Raw genomic sequence first — 23289 nt, 5'->3', positions numbered from 1 at the left:
TATTGGTGTCTGGGCACAGTTGTTTTGTGATTAATGACGGCTTTGTCTGCAGCTTGGAATTGATTCTTTGTTGTTCCCAGCTAATACTGCTTTGTCCAAAGAGGACTTAAACTGCTGATTGTAGCAGTCTCTTATCACAGAATTGTGTTCTGACCTTTTCCAGCTGTTTCTAATCTAATTCCACGATAGTTGCCAGAGACTGTCATTATGACAGATTTACGGTTGGAAGGCAAGCTCGGAGATATTTTTATTTGTTGAAGTGATTGTGTGATGAACAGAACAAAGATAAGACTGAGAGGACCTGTTTTGCAGCAAAGAGCAAATATCAACGTTTAATAAATACAACTGCATAATGGAAGGCAAGCAGCAAAATTTATACTTTGCTTTTGACAGTTATGACATAGATCTCAGTTCATGCATACAATGAAAATAAAAAAAAAAAAATCCAGAGAAAGTAGGATACTAAAACTTGAACTTAAACCAGAGAAGAGGCAACTGGAATAGCAGGGCTACTCTTTTGAAGCAGAACAGTTTCTCATAGTAATGTCCAGTCTATTTCCAAACTTTCTCAGAGTTGTCCAACATTGCATTGTATTTGATGTTTCCTCCTTCTTTAAAAAAAAAAGTAATGATGCATCAAGAGCATCTGAATGCTCAAAGGTATTGATAAGGACAGATGTGTGATCTGTCTTGAGACGATACAGTCTGTTATCTCTGTTCCAGAAAAGGCACCGGGTAATTGAAAAGTGTCAGAACAACAGTAATGTCAGTAAATTCCAGGTGTCTAGCAGAGATGAATCCAACAAAATACCCCAGCTCAGTGCCCTGAAAACTGATTTTTAAATAATCTGATAAATGAATTGATGTAAAAATACCATGCCTTTTCTATAAACCCTGTAAATCCAGCTGGAATTAAAGACTCTGGGGGGGGATTTTTCTTCTAGTTCTGGTAGTAATATTGATGAAAGAAATTCACTGAAATGAAACTTTTGAGTTCTGTAAGCCAGAAGAAGTTGGAAATCAGTAATCTGAAATTACTCTCTTCCCCTTCTCCCTCAACCTTTTTCTCTTAAATACAGGAGCAGTATTTTGCTTTGAGACCTGAGCTAAGGACGAGGAACTATGGAAACATTACTGACCGTGTAGAATTGAGAAAAAGATTGAACTGCAAATCATTTAAGTGGTATTTAGATAATATCTATCCTGAGATGCAAATATCTGGGCCCAATGCCAAAGCTCCGCAGCCAGTTTTTATTAATAGAGCACAGAAACGACCAAAAATAATCCAGCGTGGAAGGGTAAGATAAAGTTTCTTAAATACAAACGTCTGTCTTTAGAGATTCTTTTTCAGAAAGATTTGCTGAAATATAAGAAAGATGGTCTGTTTCTGTAGAGCACAGAGTTTTAGTTTCTGTAACAAACTGTCTTGAAAGTAACTGAATGTGTGCCTTTAGAAAAAGGTAAATCAGTTTGATCTGTATTTTAGGTCACCCTCAGAGTAGATACTATTCAGTGAAGTTTCTTACCTTACATCTCTGAGTTCTGAAGTTTTGATGCCTTTAGAGTGCACTTTCGTGGCTGTTGGATAAAGAGAAATTTGGCCTGAAATATTCATGCTCTGTTGGTTTACGATAAGAGCACAATATAATTGCTTTCTGAATTCATTGCTTTTATCAGGTAATTTTCTGCAAAGATGACCATTTGCACCTGATGATGGCCTTTTTAGTCTCAACTCCTAGATAATGGGCAAAAATGTCTTGCTCCTTTTTTTTTTTAAGTAGAAGGGGAGAAATATATTTTTGTGTAGTCATGAAGGAAATCCTGTTAAAGATTCATGCCTTAGCCCTGACGCCTGCCTTTATAGAGCTGTACAAAGGCAAAGCCAGCATGTATTTGCATCTGTTCCCTCCAGTGCCAGATTTGGCTAACAAGTGCTTTTTGTGCTTCCCAAAATAATGGAGAACTTCCAACCTGATGCAACTTTGTCAAGGCCCTCTTAGAGAGGACCTTTGAACTAATGCATGTGCAGTGGACAGGGCTGTGCTAACCATCATCTGTCTCAGCAGCTGGCACCATTAAGTGTATCACTCTCCGCAAGGTAATGCAGTCTGGCTACTGACATTTGCTGGTCCTATGAGCACATTCAAGCTGGAGGACCAGAGCTCATGGGCAACCTATTGACATCATCAGATTTTTATTTTTGCTTGGAGGCAGCTGCCTGGGAAGCCACGACTCCTGTAGTATTTTTATAATTGTATCCCAGCCAAGTTGTAAAGTTATTTATTAGGGCAAACATGCTAACTTCCCGGAATACAACTGATACAATGAGCTGATGTTGTTATTCTGTTATTCCCCTAGTCAGACTTTTTTTTTTCTTCTCTCTCCATGAAATTTAATGGCTTTCTGCTTTCCTTCAGACAGAAGTTTAAGGAAAGGCTGATCTGGGGGGAGGCTACTGAGGCACCAAGAACAGTAAGGGGAAATCTTCCTAACTGATTTTTTATGGTTTAAGTTGGAGGACAAACTTAGTGTATCCTTTAAGAAGAGGGAGACGAGACACAGAAAAATGCAGTTCCTGAGCTTGGTTCTCTGGGGTTCGAGGATTATGCCCAGCATTGTGTGAGAGCGTGAGCTTTGGCTCCGATGACTGCATAAACTAGTTCCAGATGCCTACAAGGAACAGAACGATCAGCCAATGTCACCGCTGCCTGCCAGACTCTTCAGGGTTCAGGATGAATCACTCCAAATCCCAGCTTATTCTCAAAAACTAATTGGGCCAGAGATAAGTGCTGGTTTGACAGCTGGGAAGAACTGTAATGATCGCAAATCGTGACAGTTCTTAACAGTGTTATCAAACGCTGATCATTATGGCCAATAAAAACAAGGGGGGAAAAAAAAAAAGGTCATATAAAACTCACATAGCTGTGTGGTTTGAAAGCCTACTGTTGAGTGAGGAATGATGAAAATGAGATCTCTCTTCGAAGTCCCTGGGGTGTGAGGAAATGTTACTTAGAAGGTTTTGTGTAATTTGTTTCAGCTGTGTGTAGGGAACAGGCGAAACATGGTGCGCTTGAGGAGGCTGTTGTTGATGCGTCTTGGGACAGCTATTTCCAGAAACTGTTTAGAGAAGAGTACTATTTGGTGTTTGTGCTCTCTAATTTTTTCTGTCGTGTGATGGAGCAGCTCGTTCTCTTTATTACTGGAAATGTCTTGTGGTTTATAAAAATCTGCAGAATCAATACCAATGCCAAGGCAGCTATGTCTTCGTAATAAAATGCAACCAGCTAATTAGTCAGCCTGGCCCCAAGTTCCGGGCAGCGTATAGATATATCTCACTCTCCATCCAGCTGCAGATTAGGGGTAATTATTTTAATATGCACGCCAGATCTGCCACCCTGCCGTCTCCCACACTTGCAAGGGTTGTCAAACGTGTTCCCCAACGCTTGAACCGGAATGGGTGTCTGGGAGGTCCTTAAATTCTTCGCTTCTTCCCTGATCTGTCATTACTTGGGACCTCTCTTTTGTGGAGGGTGAGGAAGGGAAAGAAACTTGACAAAGGATGGCCTGAATGTGCTGAGCCGTGCTGTGTGTATTGCACTTGTAGCATAAAGGGAAAACTTGAACATAATTAGAAAGCAAAATGGAACTATTTAATGCTGGCTTTTTGTTCAAATTGTCTGAAAAACAAAATGGTATTTTCAAAAGGGAAGGAGGGTTCTTATTACGTTGTGTGTGTGTGTCTGTGAGCACATTGTGTGCTTGCAAAGTGTTACCATATGTTCTGTTTGGTGTGTGATGTTTGTTGTTTACTCTGCCCATCAAACTGTTTTCCTTTTGTAGTTGTATCACCTTCAAACCAACAAATGCCTGGTTGCCCAGGGCCACCCAAGTCAGAAAGGAGGCCTGGTAGTGGTTCGGGAATGCGACTACAACGATCAAAACCAGGTATGACATTCCTGATTATTTGAAGAGCTATCTTACAAATTTCTAATGCGTCTTCCTGCTGGCAAAATGCCGCGGTGTAACATCTCATCAGCCAGCAGGCTGATCCCAGAGCATTGTTCAAACTGCAGTGCTGGCAGAGGAGGCTGTGGAACTTAACACTCTGCCTACTGAGTGCTGGGTATCATAATCTTCTGTCTTTATGGGCTGAATCTCTGTGTGTGGCTGAAGACTGTCCTCAAGGGGCTCCTGACGGGTTTGTAATCTGTTGACTGACAGTTCAGAATTTGTAGAAGCTTTCAGCCAGTTCCTTGTGCTGGATTCAAGGCAGCCTCTTCCTGACCTGCTGTTCTTTGTGCGCTGTGCTACCAGTGGTCTGCTGCTGGCGTGGCTGTAGTTTAGGGTGAATGAATGTTTTGTTGCTATTACCAAATAGAAGGAATTGTAAGGAATTTAGAGAATTCTTTGGCTGCAGGTGAATTGCTGATCTGGACGTTAACTGGGACAGGATGTGAAAATCTAGTAACAGCTTTTATATCACTGCATGAAGCCTCTGCTATTCCACTTCTGTTCGTTCAGGCAACAGAAATTCAGGACTCCAGAAAAAAAAGAAATCTCCAGGGTAGAGAGATCCTCACCTAATGCCTTAAAGACTTAAATCTAGCTAAGAACTACCTTGAGAGCCTTATGATTTAGAAGCCCATGGCATCCAGGTCTAAAAACTAGATCTCATCTAAAGAGCAAAGTAGTCAAAGACAAGGTAAATAGAGCAAGAGATGCAATGCAGCATAGCTTTATCAAAGGAGGATTGTGCTAGACTAACCGGGAACTGGATGAAATGGGCAGTAGTGTTCAGGATATGGAAAGTGCAAGAGTAGAAGCAGGATGATGTATAGCAATCCAGCAAAAGTTGTGTAGTCTGTCAACTATCGGGACCTTCTGCTCCTGCATGTGATCTCACCAGATGAACATGACAGAGGAAGATGGTGTGAGGGTTGTTAGCCAGTGTCGGGGTGAGTGTAGTCTGCTGTAGACACATGGTCTCAGGGACATCTTGCACAGGACCAGACCAAGCAGTACGTCCCTGCACTCAGCCTCTAGAGTACAGACGAAGCATCGCTGTGACCGAGTTGCAGGCCCCTGTTTGAAACCTGGATGAATTGGAGGTGGAATGGGAATCAAGATTTGGGTCAAGGTATGGCCTCTGCTGACTGCATAACCGTAACCAACTGGCACCAGTGGTTGTACATTCATGGTGCCAAAGGTGCTAAGCTGCCTTCGGAGCCTTGCAGCCTGTGGAGGAGAAAGCAGAAATGACTTTCCTGTGGATGATGTCCACAACAGGAACAGATGAGTCCTCACAGTTAGTTTCCCTCCTCTTCCATGTGCTGTTTCTAATAGTGAACTGCTACATGGTTGGAGGAGGAAACCTGTTGTTTTTTCCCCCTTATCAAAGCCTTTTTCTGATTTTTTTTTTTTTTTTTTTTTTCTCCTGGAGACAAAACTTCAGTTAGCCTTTTGGTTTAGAGAAGAACAATCTGAGCATTAATTTGTCTATCACTGGCTTTCCTCATGAATCTAGTTCACTAGTGGTAAGCAGAGCAATTAGCTCTCACAAAAAACTGGCTGTGCTGTCTTTAACAAATATTTTGATCTTCAACCAAGTATGTTAACCAACACTATGGTATTCTGCCATTATACTTGTTTTACTCTCCTAATAAATCCCAAGAGTACGTCAGCCTGCTGTCTTTCACATCTTCTTGACCACTCTTGCTCTAGGTACATAAGAACAATGTAAAGAAAAAGAACACTTAACAACTCCTGCTTATAAAATATAGCAAGAAACTTCAGTATTGGAAGCTTTTAATTGCCATTTTTAGTAACGTTAGGCAAAAAGGCCAACAACTATGCTTTTTGCTCTAGAACCATCTGTTCTATGCCTTTAGCCTTAATACAAAAGCCTGCGTTGGGCCTGGTGAAAGGCAGGTACCCAGCTGTCCTGTCCCCAGGGTGCTCACTTACAGAAACTTAACAATAATTGGACAATAGCTTTGATTCTTTTTATTATTTTTTTAATGAGCATTTAATTGCGTTTTGATCTCCTGTAAGCTCTTGGCATCCCGTGGCAGTGAGTACCGCAGGTTAGCTGTGCTTTCTGCGGAAATAATGTGATGCCACTTGGTGATGGTTTCCTTTGAAGCCAGTTATTTTTTTCCCCAAGGAATAAGTTGTCACCATTTATTTCTTTCCAGGCTACTTTTGCTCTGTGAATACTTGAAAAATACACGCTACTGCTCAGTAAGATGAAGGAGCAAGGTGAACTCTACCTGGGAGAGCGTGCAAAGGGCTGGGAAACAAAATTGGGCCTTCTTGAGACTCCTTGGTCACACTCCTTTGACTGGAAGATGGTAGTCTATAATTTTGTAGTTCGAAATAGCACAGGTAGGAGAGGTGAGAGGATTTAGCAGAACAAAGGTCAGTGCAACGAAGCCTGAAGTAACAGAAATCGAGAAGCAGAAATACTGAATGTGGATTTTGCAAGCTGAAGACTAACGTGGAATGAAAATTTGTAGTTGAGGTGTGGTCGCGTGGAGGAAGTGCCAAGACTGCAAAGTAAACTCTCCTTAAACTCTCCTCCTTGATGTCAGCAGTGTGTCCGACCTCCTTCTGTAAGCGGAACTGAGAACGCACGAGGTAGTGCTTGCCATAAAAACTCGGGTGTCGAAGGAGACTAGAAAATATTCAAGGACTTGGAAAGATCAGACATCTGCATTTCGTTATGAAAGACTGAAGGAGTCTTAAAGCAAGTGTTGTGGATTCTACTCAAAACCATCATGTCTAAGGTTAATCAGATGGTGAGTAGATGTCAAGGATGCTGAAGTGCTTCGTACTAGAGCCTGTCCCAAAGGAAAAGTAGTTACTGATAAACATGGAAGAGGAGTATTGAAGAATGAAGGTTTTGGAACGAAGCATAATAGCCAACACAAGACTAACTAGTAGGAGTGTTTGTGATCTGGCATGGGTTTGTCATGCATCTGATGCCTGCTTGCCTTTTCCTGACCCAAATGCTTAAAGCCAAGTTCCTTTTCCAGAAAATCTCCTCCCAGTCTGAGTTGTATTTTTTTCTACTCTTGTTTAGAAAGAGGTTATTCTCCTCTGTGCATTTGCTTCATTTCAATAATTCCAGCTTTCTCTAACTTAGCAACATAAAAAGCTTTAAAAATGTGACTGTCGCCAGTCAGGCTGGGAAGTGGCCAGGTCTGTGAGCGTGTGCCTCTGTAACGGGACTCAGAGAACAGGTTTGGGCAGAAAAATTCAGAAAAGCTCTGCTTCTACTTTTGTAGAACTTCACAAATGTCAGCATGCATGCTTCAGTCTCTGACTCTTGAGCAGTTTGTAGAAGGAAGTGCTCACTAAATTCCAAGTTCATCTGTAAGATCTTTCTCCCTCATTGTCTGCATCACGGGTGTAAGTTTGTTTTTCTTCTCCAACGCGTGTCTAGAGTGAGCGTGAAGGAGTGCAAGCTGAGTCTGCCTGCTGCTTTTTCAGCAGATGGAAGAACACAGCTCTGCAGTCCCTCTAACAAACTGTCACACAACGTCAGCAACACTGAAAAATGGAGTGGGAAGCATACATCAGTTTTTTTTAAAAAAAAAAACACCTTCAGGAAAACCTTCAGGAGGACAGTGGGTTTCCTGGACGGACCACCAAGCTCTGCTGGTGACTTTCACAAGTTGGTGCTATATCGTTGTTATACGTAAGAAGAGAGCTGAAGTAGATGAACACAGCTGTAGTGATAGAAATCAGTAGGCACAGCTCTTCCTCCTGCTGAGGTGGCTTCTTTGTGCTATTAAGCTGAATATTTGTCTTTTAAAAACTCTGACTCAATGATGCAGCGGTGCCAACCTAAGCAACAGCTCGAGTACTGGAGAGCTGCTCCTGCCAGCACGGCTTGCAGCAGCGACTTCCCCACAAAGGGCTGTTCCTGCTGTAGCTGCTGCCTTGCGTGGAGTGCAGCTCCTCAATGCATGCCTCTAGCACTAATGCGCTTTGCAGACAAAATAAGAGGGTATGTGCATGAAGCTAGGCCAGTTGGCCAGCCCTGCCTTTTGCTGTGCTCTGAAAGCCAAAGGGCAGGCTGGCGCTTCCATACAGCCTTGAAATATTTGTTCCTTAGGGACATGGAGCTTCCCTCTGCTGCCTACTTGCAGCTTCCTTGGTTTGTTTATTTGTCCTAGGCTGGGGTCATGGGTTTTAATGCGGTTGTCCGTATTGACACGGGACCTCAAATCTTATATAGTTAACCCAATTTCTTAAAAGGGATAGTAATATGGGTCATCCTCCTAGGTTAAGACACCCTTTGAGCCCTCTCCTCACTTGAATTTCCTCTAGTAGTTCAGCTGCCTGTTATCTATTTACATTAATCACAGAGTGAAGAGTGTCATCTTTTCCTGAAGGAGGAAAAAAAAAAAAAAAAAGATCAGTAACATGGCCCTGTATCTCTTTATTATGAGTGATATTTTAAAAAAAAAAAAAAACACTCCCCCTGTGCTATACAGGGGTTTATGAAGGAAGAGAGTGCCTCCTGTACCAAAGGAGGCAGCCTTCCCCCCCCCCCCCCCCCTTACTAAGTCCAAGTATTAATAACTTGAGAGAGCACAAAGCTGCAGGAGCCAACCTGCAGCAGTGCGAGCTACCAGTGAACGGTTTTGGTGAGCTGTGGGTGAAGCTGTGCTGCAGAAGCTCTGGTTCCTGCCTCCGTAGCTCCCTGCGCTGAACCCCTGAACCCGGTGCCAGAGGGACTGCCCTTGGTGCCCTGGGGCCACGCGACGCCTTAGAGTTGTCCAGGGCAGTCCTGGGTCTCATCTTGCCCTGGAGCCTGGGTTGAGAGGGAGGGAAAAAGCAAATGCTGGGAAGGGGCCCCTCCTGCGCCGTTCACCAAACTAAAGCGTATTTACCCCCAAATTTTATCACTGGTGGCATGGAGAGAGGTTTCTGCATAACACCTGCCTCTTTGCTTGTGCTTGGAAATAGAAGCAAGCCCTCACAGTCCGGTTGCATCCCGGTGTTTCTCTTTGACTCCAGCGACAAGGGCGAGAGCTCTCAGGGGGGTGCAGCGCTCGGGGTGGCGCTGGGGACAGCAGTTCACGGCGCTTCGCTCCTCAGCAGCAGGATCCGGGCACACTTCCATGTCCACTAAGGGAAATCTGCCCCTGATGTGCTTCCGGGTGGTAGGAAGTGGATGCCCAATGAAAACACCCTGTATCATGTCTGTTATTTAAAAGATAAAAATAAAAAAATGCCCAGCTGACAGTAGGAAATAAGTAGGAAGGACAAGCCAAGCCATCACGTAGAACGGAGGTCTAAAGCCTGGGCTGGTTCCTTACTGGCCAGCCTGCTGCTGCTGGGCTTGAGCCTGAAGCCAGGCAAATCATGGGCAAAAAGCAAAGCAGAGCAGATTGTTTTCTTTGTAGAAAGATTTTCCAACCTATTCCGTGGACTTCTGTGTGATCGGTGCTGTTGTTCCTGCCAGCCTGTACCACCGAGAGCTAAACATCGTCCTGCCGCTGTCAGCAGCAACGTACTTAATAAATTTTGGAGTATGCAAAGGCTTCAGTTACATAATAAAACCCCCCACAGTGTGGCTTTGCTTTCCCTGTGTTTGAGTCTAATAGTCTGCAAGGTCCCAGCGATACCCCAGCCTGAATTTGGAACAGTAAGGTGTCCCAAATTTGGGACCTATATTTCTCTTTCATTTGTTTTCTACCCCAAATGCATAATTAATCTGAAGGGCACAGGATTTCACTGCTGTTGTGAGTTCTTTGCCGTTACTCAGCCTCTGATTAACGCGGTGTCGCTGCAGTCCCATCTCCGTTCTCCCCGCCTTCGCCTGCTGCTGGGGCTTGGTTCTTCTTTCAGCAGGAATGCTGTTCCGGCGAGTCCTGCTGCGTCTCCCTTTTCTCCTCCTCTTTAATCTTGATGTGCTTTCCTTCTCAGGACGGGGCTTAAAGCGAAAAAGTGTGTTAGAGAGCACAGAGCTCCTGAGGCTGGGACAAATGCTAACGTTAACACCTGCATTTCTCCAAGGGAGCCGTTCGCTCTGTTACAGTAGGCAGCAGGTTGAGGAACGAGCCGCGTGCTTCTTCATCGTGCCGTCCAGCCGAGGCAGCGTCCTGAACCGCAGCTCCACGCAGCAGGGGGTGCGTGATCCCATCGAACCACCCAACAAGCAGGGATCAGGATTGCTTCTGTTTGCTTGATTTTTTGCTGCCTGGAGTTAGATGTTTTATATACAGCGTGAAACTTGTGCAGACTTCGTGGGGACACAGAAGGGGCAAGGAGGGCACGCGTGCTGTGGCACCAGAGCTTAGTCCTGTGGGTCTGTGTTTCCGGAGCAGTAACGGGGGGCTCCATTCCCTCACCGGCAGTGACAGAAGTCAGGGGAAGGGAGCTGATGGGGGTGAGCGAGGTGGTGAGCAGCCTGCTGAGCACCCAGCGGGGCTGGAGGGTGCTGCCCAGCTGCTGTGCGAGGCAGGGGCCTCCCTGCGGGATCAGAACAGTAGGAGCTGTTGGGTGTTCGGCCAGGCGGTCTCACTATCGTCCCCTCACTGCAGAGCTCCAGTTTTCCCATATCCCTGTCCCACCTAGGCAGCTTCGAGGTGCAGACCCATCAAAGTTCATCCATGCCTTTGCTTTCTGGCACAGAGATGAGCGTCTCCTGTTGGTTATGGGCACTCCAGGGCCTCTGCCAAACCGATCTGAGGGAGGAACAGGGACCGGCAGCTCCTGCAGTGCGACCAGACGGAGGGTCCTGCCTCCTCCAGCCCTAAGCCACGTCCAGCAAGCCTTGCCCTGCAGCAGGGTGCAGGCAGCCCAGCCTGCACTAATTGCAGCAACCAAAGGTGCCTGGCGGTGTTTTACCCCAGCAGTACAAATACCTGCTTGTGCCACCTTAACACGTGGGCGAGGGCACGCCGATGGCTGCAGCGTGTCCTTGCTGGCTGTTAGAGGTGCAGTGGTTTTCAGCATGACAACAGAAAGCCCCCTGAAACAGTCATGTAAAGTCAGGAACCCAAGCATGATCTTGGAAACATGAGTCCATGAATTCTTGCTTTACCCAGCTCAGCCTTGGAGAGGGGCTGAACTCAGTTCTCGCCACCAGCGGAGCTGCTGGGGTGTTGTGTAGGTTCCTGAGGTCCAGATCCAGGCGTTTCCGTGCTGGCTCAGCTAAAACAAAGTGGATGTGAAGCAGGAGGCCCGGTCTCAGCTTTGGCAGGGCACAGCTAGGAAAAGCAGTCTGCCTGGGGACAAGGCAGAGTCCTGTAGGTGCCTGGGTGTGGGGCGATGCTGTGGGAGGCCGGGAAGGCGACGCAGCGCTGCAGCTGCACTTTGGTTGCTGGAAAAAAGGCAGCAAGCAGTGCAGGGCGCATCTCTGACACCTGAAAACTGCGATAAGCTCTGTGATAAAAGTCTTTCTCCTTCTCCTCTCAGGTCTGGGTTTACAACGAAGACCACGAGCTGATTTTGAATAATCTGCTTTGCTTGGATGTGTCGGAAACGCGCTCGTCCGATCCGCCTCGTCTCATGAAATGCCACGGCTCCGGTGGCTCCCAGCAGTGGACGTTTGGGGTAAGCGGCGTGGCTGGCGTATTTATAGCGCGTTGCTTGGAATTAATGCCTTGACAAGTGACGGTACCACTAACAGGACATCAGGGTCGGGTTTAATGATGACTATACCTGAGATTACCAAGCCAGATGCGCCGCACTAGGCCTGGCGCACAGTTGAGGCAGCGTCAGCCCCCGTAAGCATCAGTTTAGCTTCAGTGTGACAGCGACGTAGGACAGAATTTTAGGAAATGAATCCCGTCTGTCTTCCTCTCTTCTCCAGAAGAACAACCGCCTCTACCAGGTCTCCGTGGGGCAGTGCATGAAGGTGGTAGACCCGCTTAGCCACAAAGGGTACGTGACCATGGCCATCTGCGACGGGTCCCTGCCTCAGCAGTGGCATTTTGAGAGCTGAGCCAGCCAGCCCCGGAGCGTCGAGCCAAGACCAGGAGCCCCTTCAGCCACCTGAGGTCACTCTGCAGGGCTTTGCGAGGAGCCCTTTGCTGCTACCCCCGCCACAGCCATCGCAAGGACCCCGCAGGAACGTCCCGCTGCGAGGAGCTGCGCTGCGGGCGCGAGGCAGGCCGGGCGGTCACCGGCCCCGTGTCGGGTGCAGCAGGAGCGGCGGCAGCCCTGCTACAGACCCGACGCGGTCCCTTGGACTGTCCTGGATTATTGAACTGTTTTTAAGTAAGAGAAATTATTAGAGCGGTGTAATTTAAATCGTGAGATTTTAGCCTTGTGGATCTTTTGAATGACAGACAGGAGTCATTTTTGAGTATTTCATGCGCAGTATCTCGTTAATTTACATTTTTTTTTAGTATGGTTTTACTGGCCAAATTATTTTACTTTACCTGGAAAATATTTTTATTCCCTTTTATCTTCTGAAAATTGTCATTTGCGGTATTTAAATTTAGTTCTTTTAATTTGCAGTTTTAGGACATTTCATGTAGTTTAAATTCTTAGCTGTCATTCGTCACCTCATATTTAAAAAAAAGAAGTAACTATTACAAAGTCTATTTTGATGACCCATGACAGTAGCTGCATTTAAAATAAAGTCTCATTTTTTTATTAATCAGCATGGCTGTACTCTTTGTAGCCACCAGACCGGAGAGCACCAGGTAGGAGGCTGATGCAAACCAACAGTCACACAATTGGGGTCTTCCCTTGTTTTCACTCCCTTTTCCTCCCAGATGGTTCTTTCTTGCTTTCCTTTGAAGGGTTTGACAGGTAATTTATTTTTTTTCTTCCTCTCCACTTCTCTGTTTCCTTCCCCAAGTGCCTTTATTTCACTAGTTACCTTTCCTTGCCGTCCTGCTTCAGCCCCAGATACTTCTTCAGCAGGTGTGGAAGCTGCTGCAGAAAAGCTCTTCTTACACACCGCGTTTTTTTTCTTAGCGTGTGGCCTTACCCATCGTGCCAGAGCCGCCTGCCTTCCCCGGGAAGCACGCAGTTCGAATGTGAGCAGCGCTGACAAAGCCTTACCCTTTAACTCGGGCAGCAGAAATGTTTTCCAGGCACACAAATGCTCTGGTATCCTGCTACTGACATTTGGGCTGCAGGAGGCAAGTAATGACGATGTTGGAGTAATTACAGACCAAGCCTTCCTGCGGCGAGGACGGAGTCACCTGGGACGAATTGCACTGGGTCCTTCAGCGGGCAGCCACGAGGGGAGAAGACGTGCAAGAGGAAGACAACGAGCAGGTAAGAGCAGTCCCTTGCTGCTCTGCAGCTTTTTGCCTCGTTCAGCTGGAGGAGGAGCCGAGTCCCAGCGCGGGGAGGAACCAGGTACCCAGCCTTTAGTAATAAGCCTCAGCAATCGGCTCAAGTGGATTTTCCTCCAGATAAATCACTGGAATGTAAGTCAGATGCCAGCCAGAAATGCCCCTGAAAACAACCCCAGCCCCACAGCGGCTGCATTTCAGGCCTGGACTGTGCCTCTCACCAGCTCGCTGGGGCCCTCGCAGCAGAGCCTGGAGTCTCGAGGCGGCTCCTGGTGCAGGTGGCCGCCAGCTGAGCCCTGGGAGCGAGGGCCGCACCCAAGCACCGACAGCTCCAGGTGGGTTTGTGCAGGACAGAGCGGGGCCTCTCGTTGCACAGATGCCTGTTTCCATGGGGACCTGGGTGATGGCCGTGCTGCTACAGCTGCTCCCAGCTGCAGGGCAGCCTTTCCTGCAGCCTGTGTCATTTATTTTATTTTTTTTTGCTGTCAGATTGGCTGTGCACTAGCCCGGCTCTGTCCTTTTTCTGTGCTGTTTAAAAAAAAAAAGAACCAGAGCCTCAGTCAGGCACAACAGATGTTTTATTTATTTACGGTCTGGGTCTAGTGCCACAGTGACTTTTTGACCTTTTGCTGCTCTGTGAGGCAATGTGGGGGCTGCTCTCAGAACCAGCTCAGCGCACATGGTCTTCAGGCCTGCAGTAACAGATGAGGCTGTACCTTGATCGACCGCTGAGCTGCAGCTGGTTTGCAGCTTAATGTAAATCTTCTGCCTCCCTCTTGCTAGAAATATGACTTATTTTTAACCCCGCGCTTATTAGCTACATAAAACATTTTTAGCCTTTCCCTTTGAAGGCCAGGTAACCCTCCTTCCTCCAAGTGGCTTGTGGCTGCTCTTCTACCACGTGCAAAGCCAGATGCTGCGTGCAGGTGACACGACCCATCCCCACACTTGCTGTGTTGAGCGCAAGGGCCTGGAGCCACGGCCAGAGCTGGGGGGGGCCAGGAAGGGGCTGAGGCTGCCCACGAAGGGCTCCCCTCGCCCACTGCACTGCTGCAAGGCCCGAGGCACAGGGGTGGTTTCAGGAACAAGGCGCCCAGCAGCGCTTCGGGGTGCCGTGTCCCTGCAGTGAAAGGTTGCTGCTGGCCAAAGCCAGCTCTTGGTCAGTCCCCGGCCTCCCTTGCTCAGATTTTGGTGATGAGCGTTTCTACGACCACCCGGCCCCGCTCAGTTACGTGGTCTCTGCATGCGTTGCCTGTGACCGGGTGGAATTTAGTTTTCTTCCTATAGCTGAGTGACCGCCAACAGCTGGCAGGGCTTCGGCTGGGCAGGACGAGCAGGACACCACTCGGGCTGCTTGCGAGCGGCTCCAGCTCAGAGGACGAAGGAGGACAAGCCGAACCCAAGGGACTGGCATCGCTTCCGCTGCCTCCAGGGACGTGGCATCGCAGAGTAAAACCCAAGGTGCAGGGAGCGTGGGAGAGCAGGGGAACACCACGCACCCACCGCATTCTCGCCGCTGCTTCTCGCTGCTGGAAACAGACACCGAGATCCAGAAACAACTAGAAGGCAGACACCCCGAATGAAAACAGGAGGGTAATTTATAGATGTAAAATATTTTTATTTGTAAATGCTGATCTTCTAAATCTGTTTCCACAAATTCCAAAACCCATAACACTCTGTATACTTCAAAAAATTCTTTTTTTTTTGTGTTGTTTTTGTTTTTTTGCCAACATTAGATACTATTATACAGAACAGAAAAAACTGTAGGACAAATACTGGTAGGATGTTGGAATATTGTACAAGAGAAGAAAAATATTCAAGAAACAATTTCATACAGCTATTTATCAAGAGAAAAATATATACAATTGATTTATTCTGTAAGATAAAAATACATCATGCCATATACATTACAAGTTCAGAACTGTATTACTGAATATACCAACAGTTTACAGTCCACTTTAATTGTGCACACAAAAAAAAAAACTTCATTTTTTTTTTATATTTAGTCTGTGAAGTGTCAGTACCAGAATTTTAAGTACAAAATAAAAAGCTAACCTGGTTCAAAATGCTGATTAAATTTCTACAAGCAAACACAAAACAGTGTTTATTTTTTTTAAAGAAATGTAAACAAAAACAATCCATACAAACACATCTTTAAATTACATTTTCCAAAACCCTATTGCCAGCGTCCTGCAGCTGCAAGCACATTACATCTAATTTTTTTCCTTGTTTTCCTTTTAAGAAGGCTATCATATCAGACTTAAGCTCCAACTACATGATTCTATGCTGTTTACATGATTTAATGTAGGCTGAACAGTCACCTAATCTTGACTACTTTTGCTGAAGAAAAAACGATGTTCAGCCTCTATTTTGGGTGGTTTTAGCAGTTATTCACAGTTATCACAAATTTTAAGCACAAAAAACCTGACTTAAGAAATAGGGATGCAACAATATAATACAAATAAAATTAATCTAAATTACCCAAACATCTACAAAAGTCTTATTGGTAATATACACGCCCTGTACCAGGCTTAAGGTTTACTTAAAAAAATTCTAATAGACCACAGTTGAGACTGCTTGAAACATAAAAAACCCTCTCTCTTTAAATTGAGATTTTGGTTATTCCGTAATTGTAATCACATGTCTGTTAATACATGAGATCATATTGTAACATCCCTATTGACATTTTATAATAAGCACCCGAACTGCTGCAGAGTCTGGTAGCATTTGGTCAATAACTATTTTTATACTGTATTTTTTTTTCTCAAAATATTTACACTTTTGTACAAAGTAACAGAGTTTGTTAGTTCTGCAGGTAACAGCAGCAGCTTGGCTTTCTTCTAACTTTCTTTTTAAAAATAGCTTCATTCACTTATTCAATAATAAATACAAAAAGGTTCTCTTATTTTACAGAAATCAAAAACTACAATAAACTGACTCATGGAATCAAGTATTTAAATGTATTTTAGTGCAAGTTATTTTTCCCTTAGCTCTATCCCTAAGGAAGTCGTTTCAGTACATTCCTTGTTCAGTGGTGTCTACTTTTATTTAAAATTTTTCTTTAATTAGAGGGCCTGCCCCTTTATCAAATAAGGCTGTGGCCAGCACTTTGGACTTCTCCCTTTCGCTGGTGATTTCAGTCTTACATTCATATATGCCCACCTGCACTTCCGCAGGTCAGCCTTCAGTTCTTTGCCCAAGTTCAACAGTTTCTCCTTAGTGAGCTCAAAAAACAAAAGTGCTGGACCATTCTGTTAATTCAGTTTAACCTCCACGTGTCTGGAAAGTTAGCTTCAGATTTTGCCGGCTTGCTTCTGGTGCTTGTTTTTCCTTTTTTTTTTTTTTTTTTGTTTTTTAAATACTTGAGTAGAAATGTGTACTTTCAGAAGTGATTTTTTTCTTCCCTTCAAAAAGGCAACAATTTTATGTCGACAAAATCAAAATGTGAATCACTTCTTCCTAGGGACAAGCAACCCTCAAAAGACAGCAAGGAATGCATTCTAGTTCATCCATTTTCGGCAGTTTACAGCTCCACAGTGACATGGAATCTTGTGCTGGTCATCTTCGAAATCAAACTTATAGTCATAGCAAAGCTGGAAAAAGATGCAGGAGAGAGGTTACAAAAAATGGATTTACTACATCTTCCCTTGTACCTACAGATTAAACACATCACACATTGCACCTGTCGGAACTGGCAAGATTTAACATGCAAAAGGGGAAGGGAAATGTCAGTCTTCCCCACCACAGCACAAACAATTGGTGCTAGTGGCTGTAGGAATTGGGTAAGTATCTAGAAATGAACATAAGTGGCAACAGTGATGTAAAAACAAAGGAGACAGCCCTACCTCCTCCCCTTTCTGAATTCTCCTGCTGGAGCTAATGATGATTTTGTGTCCTCTCTCAAAAGTTACCACCTCAGCCACGCAGTTAGGTGCACACGAATGGTTGATATACCTACGAAAACAGAGTTTGAAAAAGGTAACCTTTTAAGAAAATGCATCATTTGAGACAAATCTAAACCAAACCTTAGAATGACCTTAGCTTCAGGGGTGCATTGACTTTCCAGATAAAATTATATTACTCTGTACTTGTTTCTTTACCTAGAAAATGCCAAAAAAAAAAAAAAAACGTTAAAAAAAATCCACTTTCTTCACAGCTGCCATGAAATACAATCAAAGATGAGTAAAGCTAATGAAAAAGACGACATTATTTCAGTGGGACGGTCTAAAGACTGAACGTGCCAGCCTGCAGAGTAGAGGCCATTGAGAAAAGCACAAACTTGAGTCCCTCAACAAGCGGCCCCCAAGGAAGGGGACAGGGACAGCTCTGCAGAACAAGGCCAGGGATCTCTCCAGAGCCACCCACCTTGCAGGACCTCCTGTCAAGGTAGCATCGATGACGTGGTCATTGTCAATGCGGAACATGTACACCCCGCGATTCTGGAAAGAATTGAGAAAAAAGTAGATTTTAAATAATTGTCGATGATTAAAAGAAAGCAGCAACGTGGGTTATCTCCAAGTGCTCCGTAAACATGGTCAGATACCCACTGGCTCGCTGGGGACACAGTGAGGATGCACACACTTCATCTGACAGTCGCATGCTGCCATTAACCTCACTGCTTTTTGAGAGATTGGATGGGTCATCAACACGCATCTGTCAAATTAGTATTTCCCTCCCAACAGTGCACTAATAGCTCGGATTTCTTGAAGTGCTTCGCAAATGTGTATCAACTGTTACAATACTGCTACATTACGCAAAGGAAATTGCTTTAAATTTAAAGTTCTCATTAAAAATTGAGGTCCTGACATCTCTCTAAAAGCTCTTTCTTTTTCCTCCAGGAATGAGAATATGCATTACCTGCCTGGCTGGGGTGCTGCGAGGTTTATTAAACATTTAAGTACTCTGGGGTCCTTTGATAAGAAAACTGTAGCCTCCTGTGGCTGTACTTCTAGCCTACTACATTTAGAGCACAGCAGCACACAGAACTGAGGGGACCTGACTCCTGTTACCTGCTGCAGCCACGTCTCACGTCTCTTCACAATCCACAAATTCATTCAACAAACAGCGAGCATTTGTCTTGCGATATGAATGATGGAATGGGGAAGGGGAAAGAAACAGAGAACAAACACCAGCCCGTACCTGAGATTCATAAAGCTTCTCTTTCCTGTTTGCCACCTCATTGCGGATAATAGTTCCGATATATTCAATGACCATAGTGTGCTTTTCAATGTCTCTAGCAGCATACAAGCCCAGGCCCTACAAAAAACACATAGTGATTTAGAATTTCATAATGAATTTACATTTACACTGCATTCCTCACCATGCCCCAAAACCATTCCTGCAGAAAATCACGTGAAAGAAATTTAAAACTAACCAGAAAGAATAAAATAGCAAAGAAAAGCAACTCATGTTGTAACAGTCCAGATGAAAAACTCAGGTTTACAGAAAAAATTTAAGATGCAATAAGACATACTTGGCTTCTGTCTAGGTGAGAAAGCAGGCTTCTCTTATACCTCTTATACCTTATGACTGACTGTGTGGAGATTACAAATTCACTGAAAAATAAAGTAGGCGCCTCACAAGAACGGAGAAACATAAGAGGAACACAATAGCACAGTTAAGTCCAACCTAAAACAAACAACAACCATGTTCACACACAGAAAGATATAATGAACTTTTTGCACAATAGTCTGTGGAGCAAAACCACAAACAATTACATGGAAATCGTAAGAAACCCGTTAATGAATGCAGTCAAGTGTTGAACTCCCTGTGCTGTTTCATACCACTTTACTCAGCTTGGTCTGGGTATGTCATGCTTCCACTGCATATTTCTGTATTTATTTTTACTATCTTTTTGAGAAACATGGACAAAACCACCTTGAAAGGAAGTAATGCATTTTTCTAGATGACAGTAACAAATTATTTTTTAAGGTATTTACAATAATTATTAAGAAACAGTGCTTGAGAGTCTTATGAAGTGATTTGCCACGTACAAATCGCCAAATTTTGGTACAGACTTGAAGGAATATTGCAATTGTTTTGTTACATTTTTAATATAAAACAAATATTAAAATAATTATATAATGATTATTTATATAAATAAACACATCCAATTAGATTAAAATATAAATTATTTACATTAAAATTATTTATATTAAAATAAATGAAAAACGTGTATGTAAAATATATGTATATAAAAATATAAAGTCTAAATACAAATTGGTATAAGAACTTCCTCCGATGAGAACTGACCTGAATGCGAGAGCGAGCCAGATACACATTGGACTTCCATTCAGTTTTCATTTTTCGGTACTGAGAGGACTTGGAATGGACGAACTGCTTACTGTAAGGCGCATTCAGTTCTCCTGTAACTGTGCTCTGAAATGACTTCGATGTGCTGGTGCTATTCAAGGTGTGAGGCCTGTAGGAATTGGGCATATAACAGGAAAAAATACAAAACAAACTGAAGATTTCTCCGAAAACAGCCACAAAGCCAATTAAAAAATTCTTTTAGACGCACACACACTTAAAGCCAGCTAGCATAGACGACACAGCAATCCCGTTGATTTGGGCATGCACATACACAGCCAAAGACGACAGGGTTTGTAAGCAGCAGACAAAAGCACAAATAACCCTAAGCAGCCTATAAACCCTGGGCTGTACTATGTGAAATTAAAACAAAATACCTTAACACAAACCTCTTGACATGGGTACTCATTTTAGGCTCGGCACGGGCACAGCCCGTGGGGTTGATAGCAAGAGGAAGTTCCATTAAGGGGTTTCGGCCATAGCGGAAAGTGTAATTCTCACAGGCCTCAACCCCTGGAAGCTGCAAGAGAACAGACACAAACAAAAAGAAAAGCCAAGTAATTATCAGTTCACAGCACGTAATGAGATGTTTCATTATCCACACTTCCTCCTGCTCCCTTTCTCATGTGTGTATGAGATAGCCAACAATTCTGGGTGATCCAGCAAGAGCTGTGATGGTGAAGACTCACCGATTCGGCAATCCTTGCCACCGCAGAGACTGTCAAACCAAAGAGGTCTTCACCCTTCAAGTAGCCAGGAAACAGCTGGAGCATTTCAGACTCTTTTCTAACAGAAGCAACAGGCTCCAAGATTTTATCCCACACACCTACACAACCATACGGGAAAGAATTACATGGATCAAAAAAAATTAAAAGTCCACTGTACTGGTTTTAAAACTAACGCCTGAAGATAGCAGGAACCAGAAACTCATTCTGAAAAGGTGTTTTGTTGCTGTCAAGGCCAGCGTTTCAGAAGGGAAATGGGGAATGATCTGATGAGATACTATTTTGTCTTGAACGAATTCCAAAGCAGCATAATACTTCCGCGGTACCCTTCCTTGCTTCTCAGGAAGGGAGCGTTCAGTATTCGTAGCGTGGAAACCTTCGGTTCTCTGACAACAACAAACGTTTCTCTCCAGGGAACCAGGGGGCTTTCTGAAGTTACAGAAGAGATTCTCCTTAGAAACCCTGCACGAGGTTGCTAAAAAGTTACCTGTGTCCCCTTTTCCCATAAATGGCTTACAGTCAGCACTCAGCTGCATGGGGAACATTCTGCTGAGGTTTACCTGCATAGAGCGGGGCCAGGCGTATCAGCACCCACAGCACAAAGTGGTTAAAACCCAAAGCGTTGCAGGTTCCCAAGACCTGCCATACGTTTATCCTCTAACGCGCTGTTCCTCACCCAGCAGAGTCAGTGCTCCCAGTCCTAAGAACAACTTGGGAACCTCGCTGTCCTTTTACTGCATATAAACCTCAGCACGACTGATTTGAAGACAACTGTGTAGCAGTATCATATTTAAACATAGTCATTTTTCAGGAAAGAAAACTTGTACTAACGTTCTTACTATTGATTTTAACCTCAGCTGAACCCGTAACAAATCGTCTTTTATTTGCAGCCTATATGGCTTCTTCGGAGGTGTCCTCAGTCTTTAGAGCGTTAAATTAAAAACGGATCCCAGAAGCTCCCTCTAACATTGCAATGTCTGAATTAGAGCAGTGTCTGCAAAATTGGTTTGAAACATTTATCACACGTGATAAGTACCATTAGTAACAAACAGCAGACCCACAAAAGTCATCACCTTTGTCGACAAAATTTACCTTTTGGTGTTGTGTCCGTGAGAACCAGATCTTCGTGGCCTTGCTCCACAACCTTGATGACAAACAATGGAAGCCCGTCCTTCTCCTCGATCGAACAGAGATAGCGACAGCGCCTGTTTGCGTATCTCATGCTCCAGTACAACCTGCTGGCCTCATAGCCCACGGGGAAGAGCGCTTTCGAGGAGTGAAACGCCTGCATCTGCTGTGGCAGCAGCTGACCAACGGCGTGGAAAATCAGGCTCCCCACACGGAAAGTGTGGTCGCGTTCTCCTCGCTGCACGATGCTAGCGATCTGCCGCACCTCGTCGCGCTGCACGTAGACCCTCCTGAAGACTGCAAAGTAACTGAGTTCTTGCTCATGAGTTCCCTTTGGTTTGTGCATGGGGCAAAGCATGGTCTTGTCTTTAAAAAACATGCATTGTGCTTTAATGGCACAGGTAAAGTGATAAATATTGGTGCACCTTAACCTGTGACAACCGCTGGTGGCACCCATTTTGTGACAGAACATGCATTTCATCTGCAAGCCTCTCCGCAGTGCTAGTTCCACGTTTATTAAGGCACCAGCTTGTGTCTCGTAGACTTCTGTAGACCAAAGAGCACAGTTCAAATGGACCCAAAGGTCTAAATCCAGGTTCAGAAGCCTTGCTGGTCCATCAGTTAATCCATCACCTTCCTCGTGACAGAAGCAACATTTTCTGTAGTCTTTGAGCACAGGATCTGGTTTAAGGGTTGTGCCCAACTTTTTGAGAAATTCATCTATTTCTTCTTCACAAGGAGGTTTGAATGATCCTTTAGGAATCACAATCTGAATGCTCCATTTCTTCCACTTCATTCCTTTCCATTTCTTACTTGGAGGCCGACAGTCATCAAGACTACTGTGTATTGCTTTTAACCTAGGTTTTAGTTTCACCGTTACCTTAAGCTCGTCCGGTTTCGCCTCTACCTTGGCTGCTTCGAACGCAGGGGGGAACATGATTGGGGGTGACGACGGTGGAGACGCTTTTTCCTGCAACTGAGGCAGACAATGGACATCCAAGGTGGAGATGTTGTTGCTGTACTGATGGAATGCTTTGGGTGGCCTCTCCTTCATCGGTGAGTGCGGCAAAGATGGAACCGACTCCTGACAAAACAATAGAAAAATCTTAAGAAAAAAATCCCAATCCATTACACGTGTCTTGAAAACTTTCAGGTCAGAACTGAACTGAAGAGGCTGCTCTGAATGCCTAAAATCGTGACGCGGCGACAGAGAAAGATGGAAATCACCTTCACCTGTTTTATCCCAGCTTGTGCTGGGATACAGAGCACTGAAGCTCCCCCAGTTAACCCAGAACACGGCATCCTTTAAAACTTCACAGGAAAAGCAAATAATCCTGCGTACAGCTTTCAAATGAAACACTACTCAAATGCTCTAGAGGTAGTTGAGGGATTTACATTTTAGGTATTTTCAGAGTTCTGTTATGACACAAAATAACCGAAAATATGGGTCACAGAATTAATTCAAAGAACAAGAAACTTGTTACTTGCTAGAAGGGGAAGACTGGGAATTAATGCCACATTTTTCCTGGGAACAAGTGACAAGGAAATTCCTGTACAGTTCTGCATTAGTCATATACCTTGAGGTCTTAACTATTCGGTTACAGTAAACAAGAATTAAACCTGCAGAAATTTATTAAAAAAAAAGGAGAAGAAGAAGAACAAGGGAAGTTTAAATTAAAAGTGCCTAATGTGGTTTGTGTGATTAATCTTGAAAGAATAAATGAAAGGATTAAGAGGCTGAATGTGACATGTAATTAACTTAATTATGTATGTGGCGACACACTTGTCCAAGCACGTGGATGTAAACATTTTTATCTCCTTATCCAGTATTTTGCTGTTTCTTTTGAAAAAATAAT

The 23289-nt window shown here is 44.4% G+C and overlaps 2 protein-coding genes across 18 annotated transcripts in view; one reads left to right on the top strand and one right to left on the bottom strand.

Annotated features, from left to right (window-relative positions):
• Positions 1–12622, top strand: part of GALNT11 (polypeptide N-acetylgalactosaminyltransferase 11) — a 45027-nt gene extending 32405 nt beyond the window's left edge. For 8 of the 11 annotated variants that reach the window (XM_083824648.1, XM_083824652.1, XM_083824655.1 and 5 more), the window contains 4 exons: positions 1080–1298; positions 3841–3945; positions 11434–11571; positions 11831–12622. In XM_083824648.1, coding sequence (XP_083680774.1) covers positions 1080–1298; positions 3841–3945; positions 11434–11571; positions 11831–11962 — 594 coding nt within the window. In that variant the 3' untranslated portion in view covers positions 11963–12622. Of the gene's footprint in view, positions 1–163; positions 961–1079; positions 1299–3840; positions 3946–6194; positions 11294–11433; positions 11572–11830 lie in introns of those variants that run through there. The other 3 variants (XM_083824658.1, XM_083824649.1, XM_083824650.1) reach the window with 2 other exon arrangements.
• Positions 12623–14868: 2246 nt separating this feature from the next.
• The window catches only part of KMT2C (lysine methyltransferase 2C), a 197637-nt gene continuing 189216 nt past the window's right edge, over positions 14869–23289 (bottom strand). For all 7 annotated transcript variants that reach the window (XM_083824638.1, XM_083824639.1, XM_083824637.1 and 4 more), the window contains 8 exons: positions 21398–22517; positions 20270–20406; positions 19958–20100; positions 19524–19692; positions 18411–18527; positions 17637–17710; positions 17117–17225; positions 14869–16864 (listed from right to left, as the gene is read on the bottom strand). In XM_083824638.1, coding sequence (XP_083680764.1) covers positions 16772–16864; positions 17117–17225; positions 17637–17710; positions 18411–18527; positions 19524–19692; positions 19958–20100; positions 20270–20406; positions 21398–22517 — 1962 coding nt within the window. In that variant the 3' untranslated portion in view covers positions 14869–16771. The remainder of the gene's footprint in view (positions 16865–17116; positions 17226–17636; positions 17711–18410; positions 18528–19523; positions 19693–19957; positions 20101–20269; positions 20407–21397; positions 22518–23289) is intronic.

The sequence above is a fragment of the Anser anser genome (assembly GCF_964211835.1).
Source record: "Anser anser genome assembly, chromosome: 2".
NCBI lineage: Eukaryota > Metazoa > Chordata > Aves > Anseriformes > Anatidae > Anser > Anser anser.
The sequence above is the reverse complement of the archived record's forward strand: the minus strand, read 5'-3'. Positions and strand labels throughout refer to the sequence as shown.